The sequence below is a fragment of the Aedes aegypti genome, chromosome 1 (assembly GCF_002204515.2).
Source record: "Aedes aegypti strain LVP_AGWG chromosome 1, AaegL5.0 Primary Assembly, whole genome shotgun sequence".
Lineage (NCBI taxonomy): Eukaryota > Metazoa > Arthropoda > Insecta > Diptera > Culicidae > Aedes > Aedes aegypti.
Window position 1 is genome coordinate 50,773,728 of NC_035107.1, and position 26,277 is coordinate 50,800,004.

Consider the following 26,277-nt stretch of genomic DNA (forward strand, 5'->3'; position numbering starts at 1 on the left):
GACATCTTTTCTCAAACTGCGTACTGCGATCAGAAAAACGAGATTTTCTGGACCATTTCTGAGAACAAAATTTTCCAAGCATCGAGAGAGTCCGATTTTTCTTATATAAATATGGGTCACCTTAGTGCCCCCCTAGGTCTGATGCCTATTTACGTCCATGTCGGCCGTCAGCAGTTCTGTTTTGATTGCTCGCCTACGCGTATCGTTTTCTGTGCTCGGCGGGGGCAGAAATATTTGCTTTGATTTTTGTTTCGCTTTGCGTTTTCAAGTGGTTTTCTTGGAATTTCTGTGGATTTTTGTACTAGTCTTTCTTGTAGTGTATTTCAGTAAGTGAATTTTGCGTTTACATTCCGGGGAAACGAGTGCCGTGAAGTTCCTTCAAACGGGATCCATTCAGACCGGAAATGAGCATCGCCAATTAGGTTCAATCAAAAAAGTCGAGTCAGCAATCTGAGCATAAAAATGTGGAAACTTTGCAATATCAGCCGAAATCAGTACTTTCTGATCGGTCTGCTGGTTGGATTCCTATACAGTTATTACATGCCCCAAGATTTGACGGAGATCGTCACCGAATGCCCGGAAGCCACGGAGAAGGAGCACTTGCTTGGGGAGGAGGCCAAGTATGGGAGCGAATTCGAACCGCAGCTGAATTTGGAGCAGAAGCCGATGATTGCCAAGAAGCAGGTGAAGAACATCGTGAGGCCGAGGTATTACTACACGGAGCTTGGAATCCGGGAGAAGCTGTTCGTCGGAGTGATGACGACGCAAGAGAATATTGATTCGTTGGCCACGGCAATCAACAAGACGTCTGCACATTTGGTCAACAAGATCAAGTTCTTCATCAACGCGGACAACGTCAAGACTAACTTCAAGCTGAAGAACATCGTTGGATTCACGGACACCCGTGAAAACCTGAGGCCATTCCACGTCCTTAAGTACATTGCGGACAACTACCTGGACGATTACGACTACTTCCTGCTGGTTACGGACACAGGATATATCAACGCGAGGCTCCTCAAAGAACGCCTGTCCCATATCAGCATCAGTTTCGACATCTACATGGGAACTGCCCACGGGGCGACACTCCACGAGGACGAAGACAGACCCGCCGATTCGCAGTACTGCGACCTCCACGCAGGGATCGTCCTCAGCAGTAGCGTCATCCGGAAGATTCGCGCCAATCTGGACTGGTGCGTCCGAAACGCCGCCTCCAACCAGCACAATCTGAACATTGGCCGCTGTGTGAAATATTCCAGCAAGATCGACGGCTGCCAACCGTCCTGGCAGGACATCAACGTCACCAGCTATAAACTCAATAGCTACAAAATCTACCGGGACCTGCATCTGATCAAACGCGAAGACGCCTTCAACAAAGCCTCCGTCGTTTATCCCATTACCACGGCCGACGACTTCTACCTCCTTCACGCGTACTTCTCCCGTGTCCATCTGGAGCGAATAAACCAACAGAAGCAACAGATCCACGACCAAGCATCCACCATATCGAACGGAACCCTACCGAACGACGTCCTGGAAGTTCGCTGGCCTTTGGGCGTCCCAAAACCCAACCCTCCAGAGTCCCGTCACGACATCGTCCCCTGGACGCACCTCAACCTCACCCACTCCTTCATGTGGAACTCGGAACTCAATGTACGGCCCCTGTCCACCGTGGACGCCGAGGACATGCAGAACATCCTCAACAAAACCATCTTGGAAGCGTTCCGCACCAACCCCCATCTCGAGTACCGGAGCATTCATTCGGCGTACCGGAAGTTTGACGCAGTCCGCGGCATGGACTACCGGATGCATCTGAACTTCTACGACCGGAAGCGGCGCCAGCCGGTGCTGAAGTCGTTCGAGGTGGTCAAACCGATCGGGTTGATCGAGATCGTGCCGTCGCCGTACGTAACCGAGAGCACCCGGATAGCGATTCTGCTTCCGACGTTCGAGCACCAGGTACCGGAGGCGTTGCAGTTCGTGCAGAGTTACGAGAGGGTGTGCATGGACAATCAGGACAATACGTTTTTGATGCTGGTGAGTGATTGTAGCTATTAATTGGCCGTGTATAAATTACTTGGAGGGGAAGGAGGAATAGCAAAAGTCTACGCGTTGTTTTTGGGATTATCTCATGATATTACGATAACTTTTCAAACTTTGTGTGGACGAAGGCCTACAAAGACGGAGAAAGGGGTCGAACATTCCTCCATTTACTTCCTAGCGTAACGTCCCTACTGAAACAGGGTCTGCTTCTCAGCTCAGTGTTCTTTTGAGCACTTCCACTGTTAACTGAGAGCTTTCTTTGCCAACTGCCCATTTTTGCATTTGTATATCGTGTGGCAAGCCAGAAGGTACTCTTTGGAGATTCCTCATGATATTATTGATGTATGTATGTTTACATTATTTTTTCCAAGAATTGTTTCAGTTATTTGCCCAAAGCTTGCTTCAGATTTCTTCTGGAGTTGATTTAGTGATTAATTAAAAAAATCACTAAACTTACTAAAGTTTCGTTTAAGATAGCTTCAAAAATTCAACCTGTTCAAATTTTTCTAAGGATAACCACAAAAGTTACTCCAGAGATTCCATCAGAAACTCCTACAAAGATTCTTTCAGGATTGTTTCAAGAAGGTCCCAAATCCTCCAGGAATTTGTCCAATGATTCTTCTTCTTCTTTCTGGCATTACGTCCCAACTGGGACAAAGCCTGCTTCTCAGATTAGTGTTCTTATGAGCACTTCCAACTGAGAGCATTCTTTGCCGATTGATTATTTTTGCATGTGTATATCGTGTGGCAGGTACGAAGATACTCTATGCCCTGGGAATCGAGAAAATTTCCTTATCGAAAAGATCCTCGACCAGCGGGATTCGAACTCACGACCCTCAACATGGTCATGCTGAATAGCTGCGCGTTTACCGCTACGGCTATCTGGGCCCTATTGTCCAATGATTATGCTATCGTTTTCTCGTGACTTTCCTTAAGATTCCCAAATAGAACATCTACAAGAATTCAACCAGTATTTTCTCCAGGAATTTTCTAGGATTTCCTACAATATAATCACTCAGGTTTTCTTTTCGATTTCAACCAGAAATTTCTCTTAAGAATACCTGCGGAAATCACTCCAAAGCTTCTTCCTGAGATTCCTTTAGGATTTATTCCAGAAATTTCGCAGGGAAGTCTTCAATGCATTTTTTTATTATTTTCCAGAGATGTCTTCAGAAAAGCTTAGCTTAGCTTAGGTGGGGATCGCTCATCAAATCTTCCGGTCCGCCTCATAGTTACATACTATGGGCTCATTCATTTATTTCATAACGCTAAAATTGGCTATTTTGGACACCCACCCACCCCCTTGTAACGCTTTCTGTATGAATATTATTCTGTTTTTATATGCCCCGTAACATCGTTTGGACACATACCCACCCCCTTCAGCGTTATGAAATTTGTGAATGGGCCCTATTTGGTGCTGGGTTGTTGTTTTTCCAGCTGTATTGAAAAGCATGAGCCATAGTCTTTGGCATGCAATCGGATCTTTCTTTACCAGAAAAGATCCGAAATGTCTATCGACGACCAGTGATTGCTAGCAGGTATCCCAAGCAACACACATGTTATAATTGAGCATTATCAACTGAAATATGACCAGATCTGGTCGAAAATGCTGAATTATAACATGTGTGTTACTCGGGATAGTGGGAAGCTTGTCTTGAAACGTTCATCGCTTCAAGCTAGTTGAAAAACTGAATACACTGATTGGCTGTAGATCAGAGCCGAACTAGGCATAGATCGTATACATACATCTAAATGCATGTCTCCGATGTATTACATCGTTCCAGGTGGGAGTTATCTGATATGTGAAGATGGTACCATAACAGAAATTCTCATCTGAATGAAGTGACAAATCATAATATTCCGCAAACTATATCACACATCTAAAGAACATATTGCGTGAAGTTAAGACACAGAAGAGTATTGGGTACAGAGGACCAAGTCCCTGCCGGGTAGCGCGAAACTGATGAGCGATAGACAATAGAATCATCAACACTGTCATATGGGATAGTAGCCATGTGACTATTGTCGAAACTATCATTTATTAGGCAAATCAATTATTATCAATATTAATATCTCATTTTAATTTTGCAGCGTTTGGTGGGGCAATGAGAGCGCAAGTCAGTCCAAAGCCGGAGACAGGGATATATAATGGCTTTAATAGTCTATGCAGACCGCTTGAACACCATCGGATAGGAAAGGGAGGGTTGGGGTAGGGTATAGGGAATTGGATTAGACTTGACACAATAATGCGATTAATGCTGCAAAATGTAAATGTGCTGATAGCAACTTAATTTGAGTTTTGAAATTTGATTTGCTTATTAAAATTTGAAATGGACTAGCTATTGTACAAGTAAGGAAGAATGGGCTGATCGTTTTTTATAAATTTTATAAACAACAAAATAAGAACAATATGAGAGTGATGCTAAGGACTGCTCTTACTACGCTTTAGAAGTTTTTTGATAATGATTGAGCATTACTATGAATAACGCAATTCAATCGATGGTGACGACTTTACAAACTTTATCTGTTTTTATCATGTACTGAAATATAATTGAAAGTACTGATTTATATAAAGATATTTGATATTATTAGTTCATTTGTTTATGTGATTCAGCAGTTAATAATGAAGAATTGTAACTTACTCTTGATGATAATACTTCTCTGACTAGGATTATCCTAGTTTCAGGCATTCCTTTCGAAGCTATTCTGTCCAGTTATCCATGTACTGCTTACAATCCTGAAATAATTCTTATTGTGCATGCTCATGCATAATATTAGTAATGATCATAATCATGCAACAGATAAGAATGTGAGAAAGAGAGAATATAGGGACAGTGATTAGTAATGAGTTGATTATGTAATTTTGTTAAAGAATTCAACAATGTAACAGTACTGATGAGTAGCTTCAAAAGAATGATTTTACAGCATAGCTGAGCCTTTGGGATCGTAAGACCGATGTATAAAAATTTGTTTCGAAATTGTCCGCGTGGTCTACTAGTGCCCCTGTTAAATAAGAATCAGTCATAGACATACATATCGAATGTTCGCCATGACCCTATGACCAACATTTGTATATGTATAGACTTAGCTGATGTGGCTTTTCTGATAGGCAGCTCTTTCACTCATTGATTGTCTTCAAAACCTTGTCAAGTATAGAAAATTGATTTTATTTCATTTATTACTACAGTGAAGCTACATTGTACTTGTTAAGTATTAGGTATTATATTATGTTTTTATCACTATTGTTATTATCAAGGCCAGAATTCCCAGTGAGTGAAGAATGTTATAGCACTAGAACACCATAGAAGATCGCTAAACATTACCTAATCATGGAACGGCTTTTTGTTCTATTGTTTTAAGTATCTTCCTTTGCTCCTATCCGCAACCCGGTGCACGCGCCCTGTTGGATTTCGAAAACCTTGTAGAAGATTACAAACCGTCAATGGCATTCCTAATTACTACCCCACATTGCACATTCAAGGGTCTGATTGGGCGCCTAACCCACCCTCAGTTCGTAATGTTCTCGCCAGCTTGAAATTATATTTTCCCGAAGCGAGAGTAATTTTGATGAGTGATAGCCTAGTGCAGCCCAACTGCACAGTACAGTAGTTTAACCAGAATCTTTAGATCAGAAGATAAAATCTAAATATTGTGATAAGGTTGCCATTGCTTTGAAATTCACCCAACATCTAATCAAAACTACTAACAACAGCGATCAATCATCAAAATTCATCGCTCCCTGGATTTTTTACGAACTTGCTAAAGTTTCGTTTAAGATACCTTCAAAAACTCAACCTGTTCATATTTTTCTAAGGATAACCACAGAAGTTACTCTAGAGATTTTATCAGAAACTCATACAAAGATTCTTCCAGGGTTTTTACAAGAATGCCTCAAATCCTCCAGGAATTTGTCCAATTCTGCTATCGTTTTTTCGTGACTTTCCTTAAGATTCCCATATAGAACATCAACAGAATTTAACCAGTATTTCCTCCAGGAATTTTCTAGGATTTCCTACAATATTATTACTCAGGTTTTCTTTTCGATTTCAACCAGAAATTTCTCTTAACAATACCTGCCGTAATCACTCCAAAGATTCTTCCTGAGAGTCCATTAGGATTTATTCCGGAAATTTCGCAGGGAAGTCTTCAATGCATTTTATTAATTATTTTCCAGAGATGTCTTCAGGGAAGTTAGCTTAGACTGACTACACATACCAATGCATTGCAATGGTTGCTATTCCGTGATTGACCGAAGTGATTGGCCATAATCTTCTTCAGTGTGCATAATTCAGTGCCTCTATTTATACAGGGCCAATAACGGCGCCGGCCACGACCTTGCAGTCAGGTGGGATGGGGGGAAGGAATGTTAGTGTGTAGCCTTTGCTATTTGGAGATCGTGTTTTCCTCTGCATCTCCACAAAGGTTACTGGGAGGGATGTTTGTTAATGGGGAGGATCGTTGGGTCACAGTATTCACTTTGATAAGCGATTAAACCATGATAAATAATTATTTGTGAGATATAAACATGCTTATATGTAAGTATAATATTTTCGTTTGATATGAACAATTTCTATGTAGAGGAAAAGTATGCCGACACTTGAGGTGACGAACCATTCAAAGTTTGTTGAACAAATACCTAAATGTAACATTCCTACAGCTGTCAGGACGAAAGCATGTGTTATTATATTTTACTTATTTGAAAAGAAACAAAAAACTCGATTGGCTGGAACATCATAGAACACTCTTATTCTTATGCCGACACTTACAGTAGCGAACCATCCAAAGTTTGTTGAATAAAGTGAACCTTTCGCAAGTCTATACTTGTAGTGTCAAACCATTCAAAGTTTTTTATTACAAAAATAAAGGTAAAAAGAAAGGAGTTTTGCAAAAAAAAAATGGTAAACTTGAACAATTCATGAATCAGAGTTTATTTCGACACTCAAAGTGACGAACCATTCATAGTTTGTTGAAAAATCATATTTACGTCCCACCGTTGTCACGAGTAAATGTGTAGTCATGCATATTTTATAGATTAGAAATAGTAGCATGAAACGGGCTCACCAGTTGATCCGTCATCCTTGATTGAGCAGCCATAATCCACTTTCAGCTTCACTTCTTTGCTCGGCTATATAAAAGCACTCAGAAAAAATAGGCGTGCGACCCGAGAGGGAAAAAATGACGACTGCTCAGGCTTTCTTGACGCACTGCCCAGGAGCAAGCGTCAAGATCGAAAGATCAAAAAAAAATCCAACGCGGAACTTTTTCATTTTACTCGACCGACGCGCGACATGTTTGATCCTGCCCTCAACGCCCGCCCCCACAGGAGCAAGCGTCAAGGTCGAAGGATCAAATAGAATTCTTCCCGAGATGTCTTCAAAAAATTATAAAAAAAAAATTCAGAAAATTTTGATTACTTTTTTTATATTACCTGCCGGATGAAAAAAGTATAAAGCATATCTTGAACAAGCATCTGATAAAACTTGATTAAGTTTCAAAATAACCCTTGATTAATTAGCTCAAGTTTCTCTGAAGGAACTCGTGGATTTTTGAGGAGTTTGTCCAGGAATTCTGCCGGGGATTTTTTCAAGGAATTCTTCCGGAGATTTCCTCTAGATTTTTTTTTTAATTTGCACTAGGAATTTCTTCGGAGATTTCCTTCGAAACGTCCTCCAGGAATTTCAAGGATTCCCAAAAACTACTCAGGGGATTTTGTCCAGAAATTCTTCCGGGGATTTCGTCCAGAAATTCTTCCGGAGATTTCTTCCCGGGATTTCATAAAAAAATATCCAAACATCAAGGATGGAAATCTAGTGATCATGACAAAATAAATTATTCATCGCGGTTGTTCTTTATCCTGAGATCATAGCAACAACGATCAACCTTTTGTCGGTAAGCTATCACAACAAACTACGCTCCGCGAATAATGCATCGTTCTGCATGTGCGCTAGCGATTAATTGTTCGCTAGTCAAAATTTCATTATTCTGAGGATTCTTTCGTTTTTTTATTAGTGATTTGAATTCGGATATGCTGTTTATTGATCTTCAATCATTTTGGCATAAGCTCCAAGAAAAATAACAGCTCGCAGACGGCATGATTCGAGTTTGATCGCTACTCGTAACAACATCCGATAAACTCTGTCCCACGACAAACAGTGCATCTGATGCTTGATTTATCGGTCCAACGCGCGCGTAGTGAGGTCTTCAAATCATGTTGCTGCAAGAGCGACGGCCCTCTTAGACCGTTCAAATACCGTGTTGTTTGTCGCTAGAGTCAATTTTTTTCCATCCTTGCCAAAGATTGCTTCCACAAATTTCTCTCCTCCTGGGAATTTCACAAGGGATTTCCGAAAGCAATACCTGTGGGGATTTCGTCCGTTGAGAAATTCCTCCGGGGATTTTTTTTTCAGAGAATTCATCCGGAGACTTTCTCCAGAAACTTCTCTGGGGATTTGCGCCAGTAGTTTCTCCGGGGATTGCAAGGATTTCTTCCGGAGATTTGCTCCAAAAATTACTCCGGGGATTTCATCCAGGAATTTACTTGGAGATTTCTACCGGGAATTCCTACGAGGATTTTCTACAGAAATTACTCCGGAGATTAATCCCAAGAATGCCTCCGAGCCGTTGCCGTAAGCAGGAATCCAGTCCGCGGAACAATATTACTAAGTGGAGCTCACGAGCGACCAATAAAGAGACTTTAAATAGTACACGTCTGTGAAGCTCTTTGCAATCCTGAAGATGAATACCAATGTGATTATAAACGATGTCAAGCAGAGCAAATTACTGTCAGTGGAACGACCGGAAGTAAAACCGTGTTGATCAGAACAAAGATGTTGCTTGCAGTGCAACAGAAGAGGTTCCATGATAACGAGTTCGGAAAGCTTCGATACGGCACATAGCGACGTAATCCCTCTGTAATTGTCAACGTTACGCTTGCTTCCTTTTTTGTTCACCGGAAACATGTGTGCAAACTTCCAGTTAGAAGGGAATATGCCGCTCGAAAATGACGAACGAAATAAAAGAAGAAGAGGGGTCAGCAAGCCGGCAGTGTGCTTCTTTAGGATTGCTGAAGAAACCCCATCAGGTCCAGGATTGTTGGACGCATCCAGTAGCGTTGTTGCCTTTGAGATCATTTCAATCGTCTATATCGATTGCACCAAATGTTTGGTCGTTCAAAGGTACATTTCTGGCTGCAAGTGAAACTTCATGGCTGCGAAAAGTCTCGCTATTGAAAACCATTTTACGCAGTTTGAGAGGTGCCTGTCAATGACGTATGCCAAAATATGCGTGTTCTAGGCATTTCCAGGTTTCGTTTTCGACGGCCCTCGCTTTCAGTTCCCGTCGAACGGCAACGTGTACGCCAGTAGATTTCTTGCTGTTATTTGGACTCCGATCACAATGGAAAACTTCATGATCTGGTCCAAACATTTAACTAGACCATGCATTCCTGCGCAATTCATCCAGCAATTCTTCCGGAGTTCCTTCAGCAGTTCCTCCGGACCGGAGTTCCTCCAGAAATTCCTTAAGAGTCTATTGGCTATAGGCATCGCCGAACGATGAAACGACCGATTTGAATCGTGCGATTTTCATAAGCTTCGCACACTTGTCACACATTCAAATTAAATTTGGACTATCATGAACGATTTTAACAAATGGTTTATTTAGCTTTTTAGCCGAGCATGTAAGGTGAATGATCCGTATCAAAATGATCAAAACATATCTCTTTACTCCAGATAAGTTTTCACAGTAATCCTTGTGGAAACTACACTACAGAATGTAGAAACGTTGGAGTGCTCAAGGATTTCCTGGAGCAAATTCTGAAAAAAATCTAAGTATGCCTTAAGACATCGCTAGTCGAATTTTTGGGAGATTAGATGAAGAAATCAGAGGAGGAATTTCTGGATGGATCTATGGAGGAGTCCCTGGAAAAATGCCAGAAGAAACCTTAGAAGAAATCACTAGAAAAATATCTGCAGCATTTCCTTAAGGAATCTTAGAATTATGTTTTGAAGTACATGTGAAATAGCCTCTACTGAAGGTTACTCAGGAACCCCTAGAATTTGTCAGCAGGATTCACTGCAAGCAGAATAATGGTAAAGTTACTCAAGAGGCACTAATAGAAACTTCAGAGACCTTCCGTTGAAAATAGAGACTTTTCAGCGACTTGCATTTAAATAGAGACCAAGTCGCTAAAAAGAGGCCTGCTACCAGCCCTGCTACCTCCAGGTATTCGGATGAATATTGTTTTCTAGATATACTTCACATTCTGCTAAAGAATTCACCAACAATTTCATCAGAAATTGTCTTATGAATTCCCCAATGGTACATCCTCGAATTTTAATGTGTTTTGGTTAAAAATATAACCTTGCAGATGCTTATGCAGTTTACCCAGGTTTTACGCGGTTTTACGTTGATTTCTACGGGAGATTCTTAAAAAAAAACTCCCATCTACAGATTTCAACAAAGATTGAACTGTTTTTACGAAGATAGCTATGAACAATGTTGTGAAGATCGCAAATTCTCATATCTCATGTTTCAGGGTGTCTACTCGTTTACCGAAATCAAATTCCCTGATATTTCCAGGTTTTTCCAGGAATCACAAAATAATTCTAAGTTCAAGAAATAATCTAATTTTGAATGGCTACAACAAAATAATAACAAATTTTAAAATGTTAGTAGATGGGAAAACCGAATTTAGAACTATACCATTTAATTCCACTAGAGTTAACTCTAGTGAAATTAAATGGTATAGTACTAAATTCGTTTTTTTTCATCTACTTATAGGTATTCCACTAAACAGCTCCAAGATTTATTATCATCATTTAAAATGTTTTCAATTTAATAGCAATTCATACACTTCAAGACATTTTTTAACGCATGCAAGTGATTATTTGCCATGAAACCTCTCTAAGAATTTTCCTAAGGAATTTCTAAAAAAAATTGTTTTGCATATCTAGATATAAAACCTGGATTTTTCCAAAAAATACTACAAACAATACCTCAGGGATTCCAACAGGAATTCCTTATTTCTGTTTTTTTTTTCAATAAAGCCCTTAGTCCTCTAGAATTAAATCCGGGGATTGTTCCATCGATTTTTCTAGGACATGCTTTAAGATTCCCGTTTAAATCATGTTGGAAAATTCAACCAGAAATGTCTCCAGATGTCTCCAAGGATTTCTCAGGATTTTCTGCAAAACTGTCCTTCAGAATTTCTTTAAGATTTAAAAGAAAATCGTGAAGTATTCCTGAAGTAAATCTTAGGGTCGCATCTGTTAAAACTTGTGTAAGTTCTTAAGCCACCCTTGATGAATAAGGATAGAAGAACAAAAAGAACTCAAACTTGAGGAAATTTAGGGCCCTATTTTGTAAGTCGAGTCGATCAAAATGACTCGACTGGAGTCACTATCGACCAAAATAATCGCTCGACTCAACTCTGTCACTCGAATTTTTCGACAGTTGTCACTTTATGTGACTGGATTACTATGGGAGTCGATGGGTGACATCTGAAATAAGCATGCTTACTTTGATCGGCAGTGACTACAGATGAGTCGCATGAATCTGCTCGATTTACAAAATAGACCCCTTAACAAGATTTTGTAGATTATGCTAAGATAATTAAAAAAAATCAATTGAATCTCTGCATAATATTCCGCAGGAATTTGTGGAGGAAGTCCTGGAAAACATAGAACGAAATTCCTAAAAAAAGTGTAGGAATGATCGGGAGATTTCTTGAAAAAATGCTGTAGTATTAACGGGTGTAGAGCCTTAAATGAACTTTTGAATGTTGCATGAGAATTTTTTGAGTAATCCATAGAAAAAAGTTTGAAATATTTCCACTAATCCTTGGATAAAATGCTGGAAAAATGCTTAGAAAAAAGTCTAGCGAAAGTCAATAATGAAACACAGGTCGAATTTAAGGAATTGTTTGAAATGTTTTTAATACATTCACTCGGATAACCCGTCGAGAAATTTTAGGAGCAATTCTGTTCTGTCACCATTCAACCGCCCCTCGGTTGCTGCGATGAAAAAAAGCTCCAGTGCAGCTTGAAGAGAAAAACCCAACCAGTTTCAGTTCTCGCAATACAGCGATCGAGTTCAGACCACTTGTAATTAGTTAAGAATAAAAGTAGTTAATCGTAGCACTGAGTTTTAGTTGGTCCGTTCCCAAGTTTCGCAGTGTCACAGTGGGTGACCGTCGTAATCCCGGTAGTGTCCGTTCCGTCGTAGATGCCACAGTGCGTGGACCAGTGTTCCCTCCCGAATTCGTATGGTAGCAGGATCACAGTGCGTGATCGCTGCATTCGTTTCCGTCGCCGGATTTACAGTCCTCCAACAATCTCGTTGCCCGTTACCGTTCCGAACATAAATTGGTCCGTAACGAACCGGATAGCAGCGGACATTTCGCGAAAAAGCTGTCCTGTCCAGCTTAGTGCTATGTGAAAAAGTGGGTTCAGCCTTCCCACCGTGAAAAAGCGCATTTCCAACACGTCCGTAAACGTGTTCAAACTTGTTCCGACAAGTTTGATGTGTGTGTGTGAAACATTTCACAAACTTTGCCGCTTGTCCGATCCTATTCGGCAAGTTTCTACTTCGTCGATGAAAAAGCTCCGTCGCGACGAGTGTCGTTCGCGTGTGTAAGTGGAAGCGAAAGCTTCAGAAAAAAGCTTCAAGCCGACGAAAGCGTTCGTCCAATTTGACATTGACATTCGTTCGCCGCGAAGTTGAAACGTACGTCGCGCTTCCGCGTAGTGATAAAAACAATAAACATGGAGCAGGAAACCTTGAAGGATCAAGCAGCCTCTTCAATGGAAAAGGATGCGACTCATCAGACCCCGAAACCGACAGGATCCGTGAGGGTGCCAAGACCCTTGATTATGACATCGTCGTCGGAAAGCAACCCCTTCCATGGATTCAGTCAGTGGGAAATCACCAGCGACCCAGAAACCGCAAAGCAGCTGAAAGCAGTATTCCGGCAGCGTCACCAGATTTATCAGAAAGTCGTGAAGATGGAGAAAGTGATTTCGGATCGCAACCCGAAAAGTTTGGCGCAGCTGAATGTCATGGCTCGGAATCTGGCCGCAGCGTATACGGAGTTCAGCAGTTTCCATAGCCAGGTAATGGCTTTGATTCCGGATCAAGATGTTGACAAACAGGAGGATGAATATACGACGTTTGAAGAACTGTATAATTTCGTCTCCGAAGTTGTCGAGGAACTCATTTTGGAAGCCAAAGATGCAGCAGTTGTTACTCCCACCGAGAGGCAGCTAATTATCCAGCAACAGCCGTTAAAAGCGCCAATTCCTACCTTTGACGGTAGCTACGCTGGATGGCCCAAGTTCAAAGCGATATTCAATGACCTAATGTCGAAGTCTGGTGATAGTGACGCCTTGAAACTCTACCACCTGGACAAGGCGTTGGTCGGATCCGCCGCAGGAATATTGGACGCAAGAACAATCAATGAAGGGAACTATGAGCAGGCATGGCGAATACTGACCGAGCGGTACGAGAACGAAAGAGTAATCGTCGAGTCCCACGTTCGTGGATTATTTTCGCTAAACGAATGACATCGGAATCTTCGAAGGATCTTCGTGCCCTGGTTGATGAAGCTTCGCGACATGTGGAAAATCTCCGTTTTCTGAAACAGGAACTTCTGGGTGTGTCCGAGCACATGGTAGTCTTTCTCATCTCCAATGCATTGGACAAATCCACCCGGAAAGCTTGGGAATCAACGTTGAAGAGAGGAGAGTTGCCGAAGTACGAGCCAACCGTCAAATTCCTAAAGAATAGATGCCAAATTTTGGAGAATTGCGAAGCAGCCACTCAGTCATCAGCGTCACAACCGATCAAGCCGAAGCCTACATTTGCCACCAGCAAGCCACCAGTTCAAAAGTGCTACGCGTCTGCTGTAAACCCTTCGAAATCATCAGTCACCAGCACAGATCGATGTGTATTTTGCGAGGGTCAGCATCGAAATTTCCAGTGTGACGTCCTAGGGAGCCTTACAACAGCGGAGAGACTTGAGAAGGTCCGAACAGCCGGTGTGTGCTTCAACTGCCTCAGGAAGGGGCACCAGTCGAAAGAGTGTCCGTCATCGAATCATTGCAAGAAATGCCAGAAGCACCACCACACGTTGTTGCATGGAGACAAGGAAGGAAGCGTGAAACAAGATGTCAAGTCGAATGTGTCCATTCCGAAGCCAGCACAAGAACCTGCCACGTCGGCGCCACAGCCGGTTCCAGAGGAAACTAGGACGGTTTCTACATCGTGCTCCTGCAATAACTCTCAGCCAGCGGAGACAGTACTTCTGCTTACCGCGGTGGTACATTTAGCGGACTCAAGGAATCAGCTGCATCCGTGTCGAGTTTTGCTCGATAGTGGCTCTCAGGTCAACTTTATTTCAGAAAAGATGGCTAACTCGCTTGGTCTACCGAAGCAACCCGCTAACGTCGAAATCACCGGAATCAGCGCCATCCGAACGATTGCTCGTGAAAGGATTAAGGTCAAGCTCCACTCTCGTGATTATGCGTTCCATGCCACAATGGAATGCCTGATTACGCCGAAGGTAACAGGAACCGTGCCGACAGCCAAGATCGATGTGAGCGATTGGGAGCTGCCCGATGGAATTATGTTGGCCGATGCCGAATTTCACAAGCCATCACAGGTGGACATGCTTATTGGTGCCGCACATTTCTTCGATCTGCTAAAGCCTGGTCAAATCCAACTTGCGCCTCATCTACCGCAGCTTCGTGACAGCCATCTCGGTTGGGTCGTGGCTGGCGTGATAAACGACAGAGATTCTCCAGTCAGGACTCCTGTTCACTCCAATGTGGCATCAATCACCGATATCGAGAAGCTGATGTACCAGTTTTGGCAGATTGAAGAGGTTCCCAACGTGTCCAAGCATTCAGCCGAAGAGCAGTTCTGTGAGACCCATTTTCAGTCAACTCATCGCCGAGATAGTTCCGGGAGATTCGTGGTGAAGCTTCCCTTCAAGGAAAATGTGAATCAACTGACCGACTGCCGAGAGATTGCCTTGAAGCGTTTTCTACTGCTGGAGAAGCGTTTTCTGCGGGACCCTGAGCTCAAAGAACAGTACGTTAAATTCATTCGGGAGTACGAGTTGCTGAATCATTGCCATCAAATAAATGAAGCCAACGACCCGAAGGACAAACAGAGCTACTATGTGCCGCACCATGCCGTGCTGCGGCCTACAAGTTCCAGTACCAAGTGTCGTGTCGTTTTCGATGCGAGTGCAAAGCCGTCGCCGTCTGCGTTGTCGTTGAATGACGTCCTCCATGTAGGACCAGTTGTCCAAAGTGATTTGTTCACCATAGCGATTCGGTTTCGTAAGTACAAATTCGTGTTTTCCGCCGATATCACCAAAATGTACCGGCAGGTGTTGCTGGTGCAGGACGACACGTGTTACTTGAGAATTTTTTGGAGAGAAGACCCTTCGTTGCCATTGCGCGTCCTGGAGCTGAATACGGTTACGTATGGCACAGCTTCAGCGCCATTCCAAGCCACCAGATGCCTCAACCAGCTCGCCGATGAAGATTCCAGGATCCCTCCAGATGTAGTCAGAATCATTAAGGAAGACTTTTATGTGGACGATGTGCTTTCGGGCGCAAATACCATCGAGACAGCGGTTGAATATTATGAGCAGCTGAAATCATCCTTAGCTCGAGGTGGTTTCCCGTTGACGAAATGGTGCTCCAATTCAGAGGAGTTTTTGCAGAATATCCCAGAAGAAGACCAAGAAAAACAGCAAGCGATTCCAGTCTACGAAGCGAACGAGTTGATTAAACTGCTAGGGTTGACTTGGGACCCGAAAGCAGATACTTTCCACATTGCAAGCCCGTCCATCTCATCGTCTGCCGCCAAGCCCGCCACCAAGAGAACAATATACTCGGAGGTAGCAAAACTCTTCGATCCTTTGGGACTGTTTTCTCCAGTGATCGTGGTCGCCAAGCTTCTTGTGCAGCACCTGTGGAAGACAAAGCAAGGCTGGGATGAACCTGTAGAGAAGGAGTGTCAACAGAAATGGAACGAACTACAACAAGCTTTGCCGCAACTAGATCTCATCCATGTCCCGAGAAGAGTAACGAGTGATGACGCAGTATGTTTTGAATTGCATGGTTTCGCCGATGCGTCCACCGTTGCCTATGGCGCCTGTTGTTATATGCGAAGTGTGTTCTCGGATGGATCAGCGAAGCTTGTGTTATTGGCCAGCAAATCAAAGGTGGCACCGCTCCATGACTTGTCGATTCCTAGGAAGGAATTGTGTGCAGCATTGCTTCTGACTCGTCTGTTGCAGAAAGTGATTCCAGCGATGCAGATGGAGTTCCGAGAAGTGAGTTTGTGGTCCGACAGTACCATCGTTCTTGCCTGGTTGAAGAAACCGTTGGAGCAATTGCAAACTTTTGTGCGAAACCGTGTAGCGGAGATTTGTAGTAACACAGCAGATTACCAGTGGAAGTACGTAAGCTCGAAGAACAACCCTGCAGACATCGTGTCTAGAGGGCAGTTACCTGAAGCACTTTGCCAAAATCGTTTGTGGCAGCATGGTCCAGAATTTCTAGCCTGTTCCAACTATGAAATAGAGGTTGTAGACAGCGTACTACCAGAACCGTTACCTGAAATGAAGACCGTTGTAGCAGCAGTTGTGAAAATCGATTCCGCTGTGTTCCCGTTCATGTATGACTGCAGTGACTTCCGCAAGGTTCAGCGAATTATGGCGTATGTTCGACGGTTTGTGGAAAACTGTCGTAAGAAAAATCCGCTTCAACGAGTGAAAAAGGTGTACCTTACCGTGTGCGAGTTACGTCAAGCCTGCGATGACATCTTTAGAGTGGTTCAGCACAAGCATCTAGCCGACGAGATCAAGCTGGTTTCATCGGGTGAATCAAGCAAACGAATTGGAAACCTACGCCCTGTGTTCATCAATGGCTTGCTTCGTGTGGGTGGCCGTCTCGATAAGTCAGCGTTGCCCTTCGAATCCAAGCATCCGATTATTTTACCCGATAAAGACCCAATCGTAAGAATGTATGTCCGAACCGTTCACGAAGAACTCCTCCATATTGGACAGACCGGTTTGATCAATGCTCTCCGTCAAAGATACTGGCTGCTTAATTCTCGTTCCACTGTTCGACAAGTAACACGCAGCTGTGTCAGGTGTTTTCGTACCAGTCCAGTCGGCACTACGCAGCTCATGGGAGACTTGCCACCAACCAGAGTAAATCCATCGCCTCCGTTTGCTGTAACAGGGATTGATTACGCCGGCCCTATCTGGATTAAAGAAGGCAAGTATCGTCCGAAAATCGTGAAGGCATATATTGCGGTGTATGTCTGCATGGCTACCAAAGCCATCCATTTGGAAGCGGTTACCGATTTGAGCACCAATGCATTCTTGGCATCGTTGAAGAGATTTGTCAGTCGTCGAGGTCTGGTTCAGCGGCTTTACTCCGATAATGCCACAAATTTCAGGGGTGCTCACCATGAAATGAACGAACTCTTCAAACAGTTCCAGGATCAGAAAGCGATCGACGATATCCATCAGTTCTGCCAAACACGTGAAATAGAATGGCACTTCATCCCGCCGGATGCTCCTGAGTTCGGTGGCCTTTGGGAGTCGGCCGTTAAATCTGCCAAAACGCACCTGAAGAAAATCGTTGGCAACTCCAAATTGACCTTCGAAGAGCTTGCGACCGTGTTGGCAGAGATAGAAGCAGTATTAAACTCACGTCCGCTATTCGCCATCTCAAACGATCCAGCCGACTCGAAGGTGATCACTCCAGCTCACTATTTGATCGGGCGTCCTCTTGTCGCCCCAGCCGAACCATCTTTGGAAGACGTTAATGCCAACCGTTTGGACCGTTGGCAGCACCTGCAAGTAATGAGAGATCACTTTTGGAGAGCTTGGAGTCGCGATTACCTTAACACCTTGCAGCCTCGTAAGAAGTACTTGAGAACCACGCCGAACATTCCAGTAGGAACGATTGTCCTGCTTCACGAAAAAACGCAACCGCCTCTCAGTTGGAAATTAGGACGAGTTTCCGCTGTGTATCCTGGTGACGACGGTTTGGTAAGGGTAGTCGATGTGTTCTCCAACGGATCCACATATCGTCGTCCCATCACGAAGGTTTCGATTCTGCCGATTGAGGACAACCTTCCAGAAGCAACGCCAAGAGAAGAATGTTGAAATTTCCATTCCAACGGGGGGAGTATGTTCTGTCACCATTCAACCGCCCCTCGGTTGCTGCGATGAAAAAAAGCTCCAGTGCAGCTTGAAGAGAAAAACCCAACCAGTTTCAGTTCTCGCAATACAGCGATCGAGTTCAGACCACTTGTAATTAGTTAAGAATAAAAGTAGTTAATCGTAGCACTGAGTTTTAATTGGTCCGTTCCCAAGTTTCGCAGTGTCACAGTGGGTGACCGTCGTAATCCCGGTAGTGTCCGTTCCGTCGTAGATGCCACAGTGCGTGGACCAGTGTTCCCTCCCGAATTCGTATGGTAGCAGGATCACAGTGCGTGATCGCTGCATTCGTTTCCGTCGCCGGATTTACAGTCCTCCAACAATCTCGTTGCCCGTTACCGTTCCGAACAAATTCTTTGGAATAACCGTAGATGAAATGGCGAAGAAATTCTTGTCGGGTTTCTTGAAAAAAATCCTCGAACGAATTTTACCAACAACTCTTAATCTAAAATTAACCTTTGCGGGTATACTTGAATTTTTTTTTGTGAAAATCTTTGAAAGATCTCTTACATTAATGACTATAGAATCTGAAAAGTTAGTGGAGGAAGTCCTAGAATTGTCTTTGGAAAATTGTTCAAACTAATATCTGAAAAAATACTGTAGGTAGTTAAGCCTGATTTGCTGCTGGAAAGGAATCGCTAAAGAAATTCCTCGCCGATTCCTTGCAGAAATTTTCTACAGCGACTCCCATTTGAACTGACATTTCTTTTCAACTGCGTACTGCGATCAGAAAAAAGCACATTCTTGATCGATTCCTTGCAGAAATTTCCCATGCATCAAGATAGGCCGAGAAATTACTTGTCAGCAGCGAATCAGGCTTTACGTTGAAGTGCTCAAGGATTTCCTTAAGCAAATTCTGGAGAAATTCCTTTAAACATCCTTTGAAAAATTACTGAAAGAATTGGTAGAAGAATTTCTTGAAGAATTTCCCGAGAGAACCCTGTTTTAGTTCTTGATAGTATTTTAGATGAAATCCATGGAGAAACCTCTACGCTAATTCCAGAAGCTGTTCTTGAGAAATATTGGAAGAAATTTTGCATCATAATCATCTGCAAGCAAGAATGAAGAGACTACAGAGACCATTTTGGTTACAATAGAGACTTCAGAGACCTTTCATCAAAAATAGAGACTTTTTAGAGACTTGGATATCAATAAATACCAATTATCTAATAAGAAACATGCTACCGGCCCTAGATAATCATTTACTGTTAATCCATGTTAATCCTTTACTGAGATATTCAAAACGCAGCCGAATTTTTTTTCGATTGAAGAGAATTTTCTTGCAAATAATGGTTGCTATGAGGTTTTACGCAAAAATCCTTTGTCGTGACCATATTCTACCATGAATTACAGCCTCAAAATAATTTCCCTGATTGTGATCCAAATTCCCTGAGAATTCCAGGTTTTTTCCAGGTTGAATAAAATTCCCTGATAATTCCAGGTTTTCCAGGTTTTTCTAGGTAGTAGACACCCTGTGTTTAGAACGTATGTAGATATCGCATGACATCTGTAGATCAGTGTCCAGATATCGTTCGCGGAGAAACTCCATATTTGAGTTTTTACAATCAGTCGATCAACACTGGTTCCAATAACGCCTTCTTTGCTTAGTCAAAAGTTCACGATTAATGCTTATTCCTAAGGATTTTTCTATGAATTGCATTGAAAAAAATCTTCAATGAATTTCGCTAGTTTTGTTCTTCTTCTACCGAGGTTATTTCCACGTTTTTCTCCACGATTTTTTCCACTAGCTTCTTCCGAAATTACTCCAGCAATTTCTTCAACAATTCATGGTTTATCAGTCTTTAGAACTTTCTGGACAAATGTACAGAGAAGTTCCTGGTTGAAATCTTAGAAATATCTTGAAAAAAAAAGGAGGATGTGCTAAGGAAAACTGTGGAAGATTCTTCGATGAATCCATTAAAAAAATAAAAATTAAAATTAAAAAATCATCATGGGATTCTAAAACACTCCCAGAACAAACTTCTAAAAGAACCCTAGAGGATTCTGTAGGGCAGTTTTGGAGATGTATTTATTGAAACTAGTTTAATTGTTAAAGAAGTCCAAAACGAAAATTTTAAGGATAATTCTGGGAAACTCTTGGAGGGATTTTTGGACATATTCCTGAAAGAATGATAATTTACTTGAAACATTTATTGAAGAATCATTGAATTATTCTCTTTAGATATCTCTAGTAAATTTCTTGTTGAGTTTTTAAAGATATCCTGAAGCGAAATCTAACTATTCTGATTTTTACCAGCAATCCTACTTCAGCTTTTTACACACCCTAAATCTAGAGTGCCTGTAAACAAGAGTGACGTCATGTTCCAGTTTTGACAGGTCTCCTGCTCGATTGGAACGCGGATTTGTATGGAAATGACAGTTCGCCGCTGTTCCAATTTTGACATTGACGCCACTCTTATCTAGATCCACTCTGCCTAAATCATAATCAATATTTCTAATTTCGAGCCTTCTTCTCTCCCTTCAGATCTTCTACTACCGAGCGGACACGCCCAGCAAGGGCGACGAAGATGTCTTCCTGCCGCTGAAGAACCTCGCCCTGGGTCTCACCGACAAGCACAAACAGGACGGCTCCCGCATCGCGTGGGTCTCGATCCGTCTTCCACCGGAGCTGAGCGCCCCCTTCAACCTGAACCATCTCTACTCAACCTCCCTGTACGGTCCCAATCAGCTGTTGAGCTTCGTCGCCACGGATCTGGCCCTGCGTAAGATCGGCCTCGACAGCCTGGTCATGATCTGCTCCAGCTCGGCCACCTTCCGGTCGGATTTCCTCAACCGCGTCCGGATGAACACCATCGCCGGCTTCCAGGTGTTCAGCCCGATTGGATTCACCATGTATCCCTGCCGGTGGACCAAGCTGTGCAAGGAGTGCGACGGATGTGACGTCGGCCAGAGCAGCGGCTATTTCGATCGGGCCAATTACGACGTGGTTTCGTTCTACAGCCGCGACTACGTGGAGTCGAGGAAGTTGCTCGAACAACAGCTGCCCATCGTCCGAAGTGACCGGGACATTGTCAATCTGGTCAACTACACTCAGGAGGATGGGATTCAGAACGTGGCCGAGTTGTTCGTAAGGGCAAATACCAAGATTCACGTGCTGAGGGGAATTGAGCCGAATCTGAGATTGGGTCGGGCAATAGAGAACTTCCTGGCGTCGGACCCCGAGGGGGAGCAATTGACGGCGCTGCGATGTGAGGAGTCGAACGAGGAAAGATGCGTGAGAATTGCCTCCAAGAAACAGATAGGGGACGTTCTGGTGCAGTATGGAAACAGTCAGCAGGAGAACGAGGTCAAGAGATGAAAGAGAATGGGAGCCTGGGAGGTGGTGAACTAGAATTTTATGAAGGTATACTGGTAGCATTTTTAGTCGAATAGTGTTTTATACAAGCGAACAATCTTGCCAAATAACTGAATTGTATACTGAGCTTTCACAGTGAAGCATTTAGATCAGTGATTCGCAATCTTTTGAAAATCACTGCTTTAGACTTTTTTTTTCCTAAAAAGAAGATAAGCCAAACTCGTATTTACTCGTCTGTGTTGTAAAGATATTGTAGGTTTAAAATGACAATAAAAAGTGCCTTTTACGATATGACAAACAAGCAGAGCGTAACGTAATTATTGTATTCCTTAACTGTTCCTTTCTAATTTCTAGGAAAACATTGGAAAGAATTTGTGGTCGAATTCTTTGAAAATTTAAATTAGAGTTGGGGTTTTGATTTCCAGAAGATAATTTTGAAAATGATGATTTTTATTGATTTTTATATTGTGGAATCAGAATATACTGCCCATAAATGCATAACAGTCCCACGTGACTTTTTGTCATTTTTTAGTTAATTACGGGAAACGTCATTAAATTGCATGTACTTTCATTGTATTATAAGAAAATAATACGTTTGTTCTAGAAATGTTAAAAACAATATCGAACTTGGTCTGTCCCACGTTACTAATAAACGCATGTCAGTCTCGCGACTTGTGTGATAAGGACTTGCCACAAATTGTGTTGATGAGTAAGTCAAGTAAAGGAAAATATACTTATCCACAATTGTTGCCGTAACCCAGTGGTCAGATAAAATCTACGACACACTTAAACGGAAGAATCGTTTGATTCAGCCAGATGAAATACAAAGCTATTGGATTTCCTTGGATCGTCTTCCTCGTACTTGTACCGACGCCGTCTTTGAACATTCACTCGTTCCCCTCGTTCCACGCACTGGCGTATAAAGCTGGTTTGCTCTCGTGAATCCAATGCCTAGAGCAACGTGTTAAGACGAATACGGGTTTTCTTCGGTATTTTAAGCCCGTAGTTCATTATACACCCACAAGTGATAAGCTTTACTTGGTGCGATAATCGACGCATCTTGGCGTTGTTTGTCGCTTTCATGTTGTTGTTCTCTTGCGTTTTTGGCAAATTCATCAACGGCTGTTTGACTTCCGTCTGAGTCCATTTCATCAGTCCCCGTCACATATATAGTGTCCTCCAAGGATTTTAAATAGCTTATCCAACGTCTTCGGTGGAAACTGAAATATGCCGTCGCCGCCAGCATTGCCGTCCTTATCGTCGAAGCCAGCGAACTTGTCTTCAGAGCCCGCGTCATTGTCCAACGGGACGCCATCGGCCATACTCCTGCACTCATCCTCGGAACTATCAGAAGTACCATAACTTTTCAAATAATCGAGAGCAGACATTTTCGCGACTTTGAATGCGGACACTAAACTGTCAAACAACAATAATACACATGTGAAGACCGATGCATCATAGTAAGCACTGATACTGTTATGCGTTTATTCTCGTACATTCAAAAGCAAAAAAAACGCATATCAGTCACGCGTACATTTTTCCGTATATTAACTAAATATTTGAGAAAATTAATAAACAAAATGTATGTAATACTGTAATTAATAGTTCATTGCACCATTTGAGTTCATATTTGGGTGCAAAAACATCGCATTTTCAATATAATTTGAGTAAAGAAAGCATGCAGGTGTTCACGACTTCTATCGCGTTTTTCTTGGGTGCGCTGTTTTGCTAGTGTGACTGGTATGCATTTATGGGCAGTATAGCCCACAAACAAAGTTTTCATATTCAAAGTAAACAAGAAGGGGTTACCCAGAAAGCTTCTCTTCCAGAACCAGAAATGCATCGATAGTTATTCCAATTGCTGTAGGTTCCGGCCTGGGTTTTTAGTGCTCACATGCTAGGATAAACACACTGCAGATTGGGTTGAGAACAAGGTCCCGCCTTTGAGCCTTTGGGAAGAAGCTGACCTGGTGGTTGTGGACGAAGATAAAATCCCTCGTCCCGACGAGCTAGTCTCTTTCTTCGCATTTAGTGCAAAGTATAGCAATGATATGATACTTTCACTCATTGAGAGTCAGAATGACAATCTCTACACTGACACGTGCACTGAGGAAACTGAAGTTATGTTCTTCATAACACCTTTCGTATGAAACAGTATTTTGAAAGATGAAAAACATTTCATACGATTCGTATGATGCCCATAACTTGCTTATGAAGAGCATACAAATAAAATTTAAGATTCATACGAGGCTCTATAACATTTCATACGATGTGCTTATGAAATCCAAAGCAAGCCTTATTTGAAAAATATCATACGTTTTTCTTATGAACCGAGCATGGTCTATGTACAAATCGATTTAAAATGGCGTTTGCACAATTTCGCGAATTTCAAAGTTTTGGCAAAGGTCTTGGCTGTGTTTAGAGGTAAAAAGTAATTATCTATAATCCTACGTAGAGTGCGGTGTAAATAGGGCGACCAAAAGATGAAATTTGCAAAGCTTTATCTCGTGCACAATGGAAAAAAATATGAAGTTATCGAAGAGGCTAGAACACGTGAGAACGTGAGTTTAGTAAGTTCTTAGATTTTATCATGTATTACAAATTATTAATCGACAATCTTCTTCAGAAGCCGTTTTTCCGGAAGCGATGCCAGACTGCCAGGGGATTTCAGTTCTGCCAACGGCAATATTCGATTGAATGGCAATTTCAACGGGTAGACAAACTATTGATTTAAAAACAATGATGAAAATGTATATTTTTAAGTAAATACTGTTTTCTTATTTTTTACATAAATATAGCATAGTTTTATAAAGTTGAAGTGAAAAAGTGATGTTCTATAAGACATATTAGAAAAACTAGATGAAACGTCTTGTTACAATTGAAGTACTGCAAAAGGCATAATAATATAAAATAAATTTCATAAATGTTCGTACCAAGGTCATACTTGAATATGCTGTGATTCATACAAGTGCAATTTGATATTCATAACAAATAATCATAGATTTCATACGACACATTATGAATTCTATACTACTGTACTGTAAAACACATACTATACCACAAGCTAATTCGTTCATACCGCCGTCGTATGAAATTTATAATATTTTCTTCTAGTAAAATTTCATAACCGTTTCGTATGGTAATCGATATATTTTTTTCCTCAGTGTGGAGGATTCTTAGGCGCCACGTCAAAGGTGATCATGTAGAACTTGTGCTATCTGTTGATGACTCTTCTTTGCGTTAACTTGGTGAAAGGCAGTTACGGGCAGATTCTCATGAAAAAGAAACGCCCTGTGAAAATAGTTGCTTCTGATCAAAACCCTAAGAATGTCCCAGAAGATACTGTCATGGATTCTATTCAAGTCCAACAAAACTTAACAATTCCAGGGACAAGTGGGCTTGGCAGAGAGCTTCTAAAACCCTCTCCGGGAAAAACGACTGAACAGGTCAACTCTCATCAAACATGTGCCGGGCACGGAGGTTTAAACATCCAAGGGCAATCAAATGCCCATGGTAACAATAAAACCACCAGTGATATACCCAGTACAACTAAGAAGTCGACGATTCAATGCCGTCTGGAACGGGAATAGAGTGCCCCTGGAAAGAAGGTAAGTCTATGCTAATAAAATCAGTAATTAAAAATAATGATTTACTAACATGAATCTTATAAAAATTATTCAAGTGAACCTTCACCATGCAAAGGGTGCGTCAGCAGTGCTCAATAGAAGGTTCACGAAAGAAAATATTGGCGTGGGACTAATTCAAGAGCCCTGGGTAAATAATGGTAGGGTACTTGGCTGCTCTTCGCAAAATAGTAAACTTTTGTATGACGATAGTCAGTCCAAACCAAGGACAGCAATTTTAGTAAATAGGGACATAAAATTTGTCCCAATTACAGAATTTATATCAAGAGACATTGTTGCGATTAAGATTGAGGTACCAACAGTTCGTGGAAGAACGGAGGTATGTATTGCTTCTGCTTACTTTCCCGGAGACGTTGAAGACCTGCCTCCATCTTTGGTCGTTGATTTTGTAAACTACTGTATAAAAATAAACGCTCAATTTATAATAGGGTGCGATGCAAATGCCCATCATACAATTTGGAGCAGCACGGGTATCAATAAAAGAGGAGAAGATCTTTTGAATTAAGGTACCGTGGGGTAAGTGGATACAGAAAAATCAACAGTCAACTTCATTGTTATGTACAGCTAACGTGAATAATGTAATTCAAACTTTTTTCTGTGGATAACAAATGAGGGACTAATGTGCTTCAAATCGTTTCTTATTTCTATTTTTTCTATTCATTTCTCGACATCGAAGGAGCATTCGATAATGCATCCTACAGCTCCATGAGATCAGCAATGGAAATAAGGGGCTTGGATAAAAGCATTATTGAATGGGTAATGGCTATGCTCAGAAATCGGGAGATATCCGCTGATCTGGGAGGTGCGCAACTATCTATAAGATCTAAGAAGGGATGTCCTCCGGGAGGAGTATTATCGCCCTTACTTTGGTCGTTAGTAGTAGACGAACTCCTTAAAAATCTAAAGGATCAAGGTTTTGAGGTTATTGGATACGCAGATGATGTGGCCATTGTGATTCGTGGAAAATATGATGACACAATCTCCAATCGGTTGCAATCTGCGTTAAACAGTACTCTCAAATGGTGCAGAAG

At 42.1% G+C, this 26,277-nt stretch overlaps 1 protein-coding gene across 1 annotated transcript; it reads left to right on the forward strand.

Annotated features, from left to right (window-relative positions):
• The first annotated feature begins 163 nt into the window (after positions 1–163).
• LOC5573520 (chondroitin sulfate synthase 2) lies at positions 164–21,903 on the forward strand. Its single transcript, XM_001660869.2, has 2 exons — positions 164–2,031; positions 20,772–21,903. Exons 1-2 carry the CDS (start codon positions 463–465, stop codon positions 21,603–21,605), a joined length of 2,403 nt encoding a protein of 800 aa, XP_001660919.2. The 5' UTR covers positions 164–462; the 3' UTR covers positions 21,606–21,903.
• Positions 21,904–26,277: the final 4,374 nt, after the last annotated feature.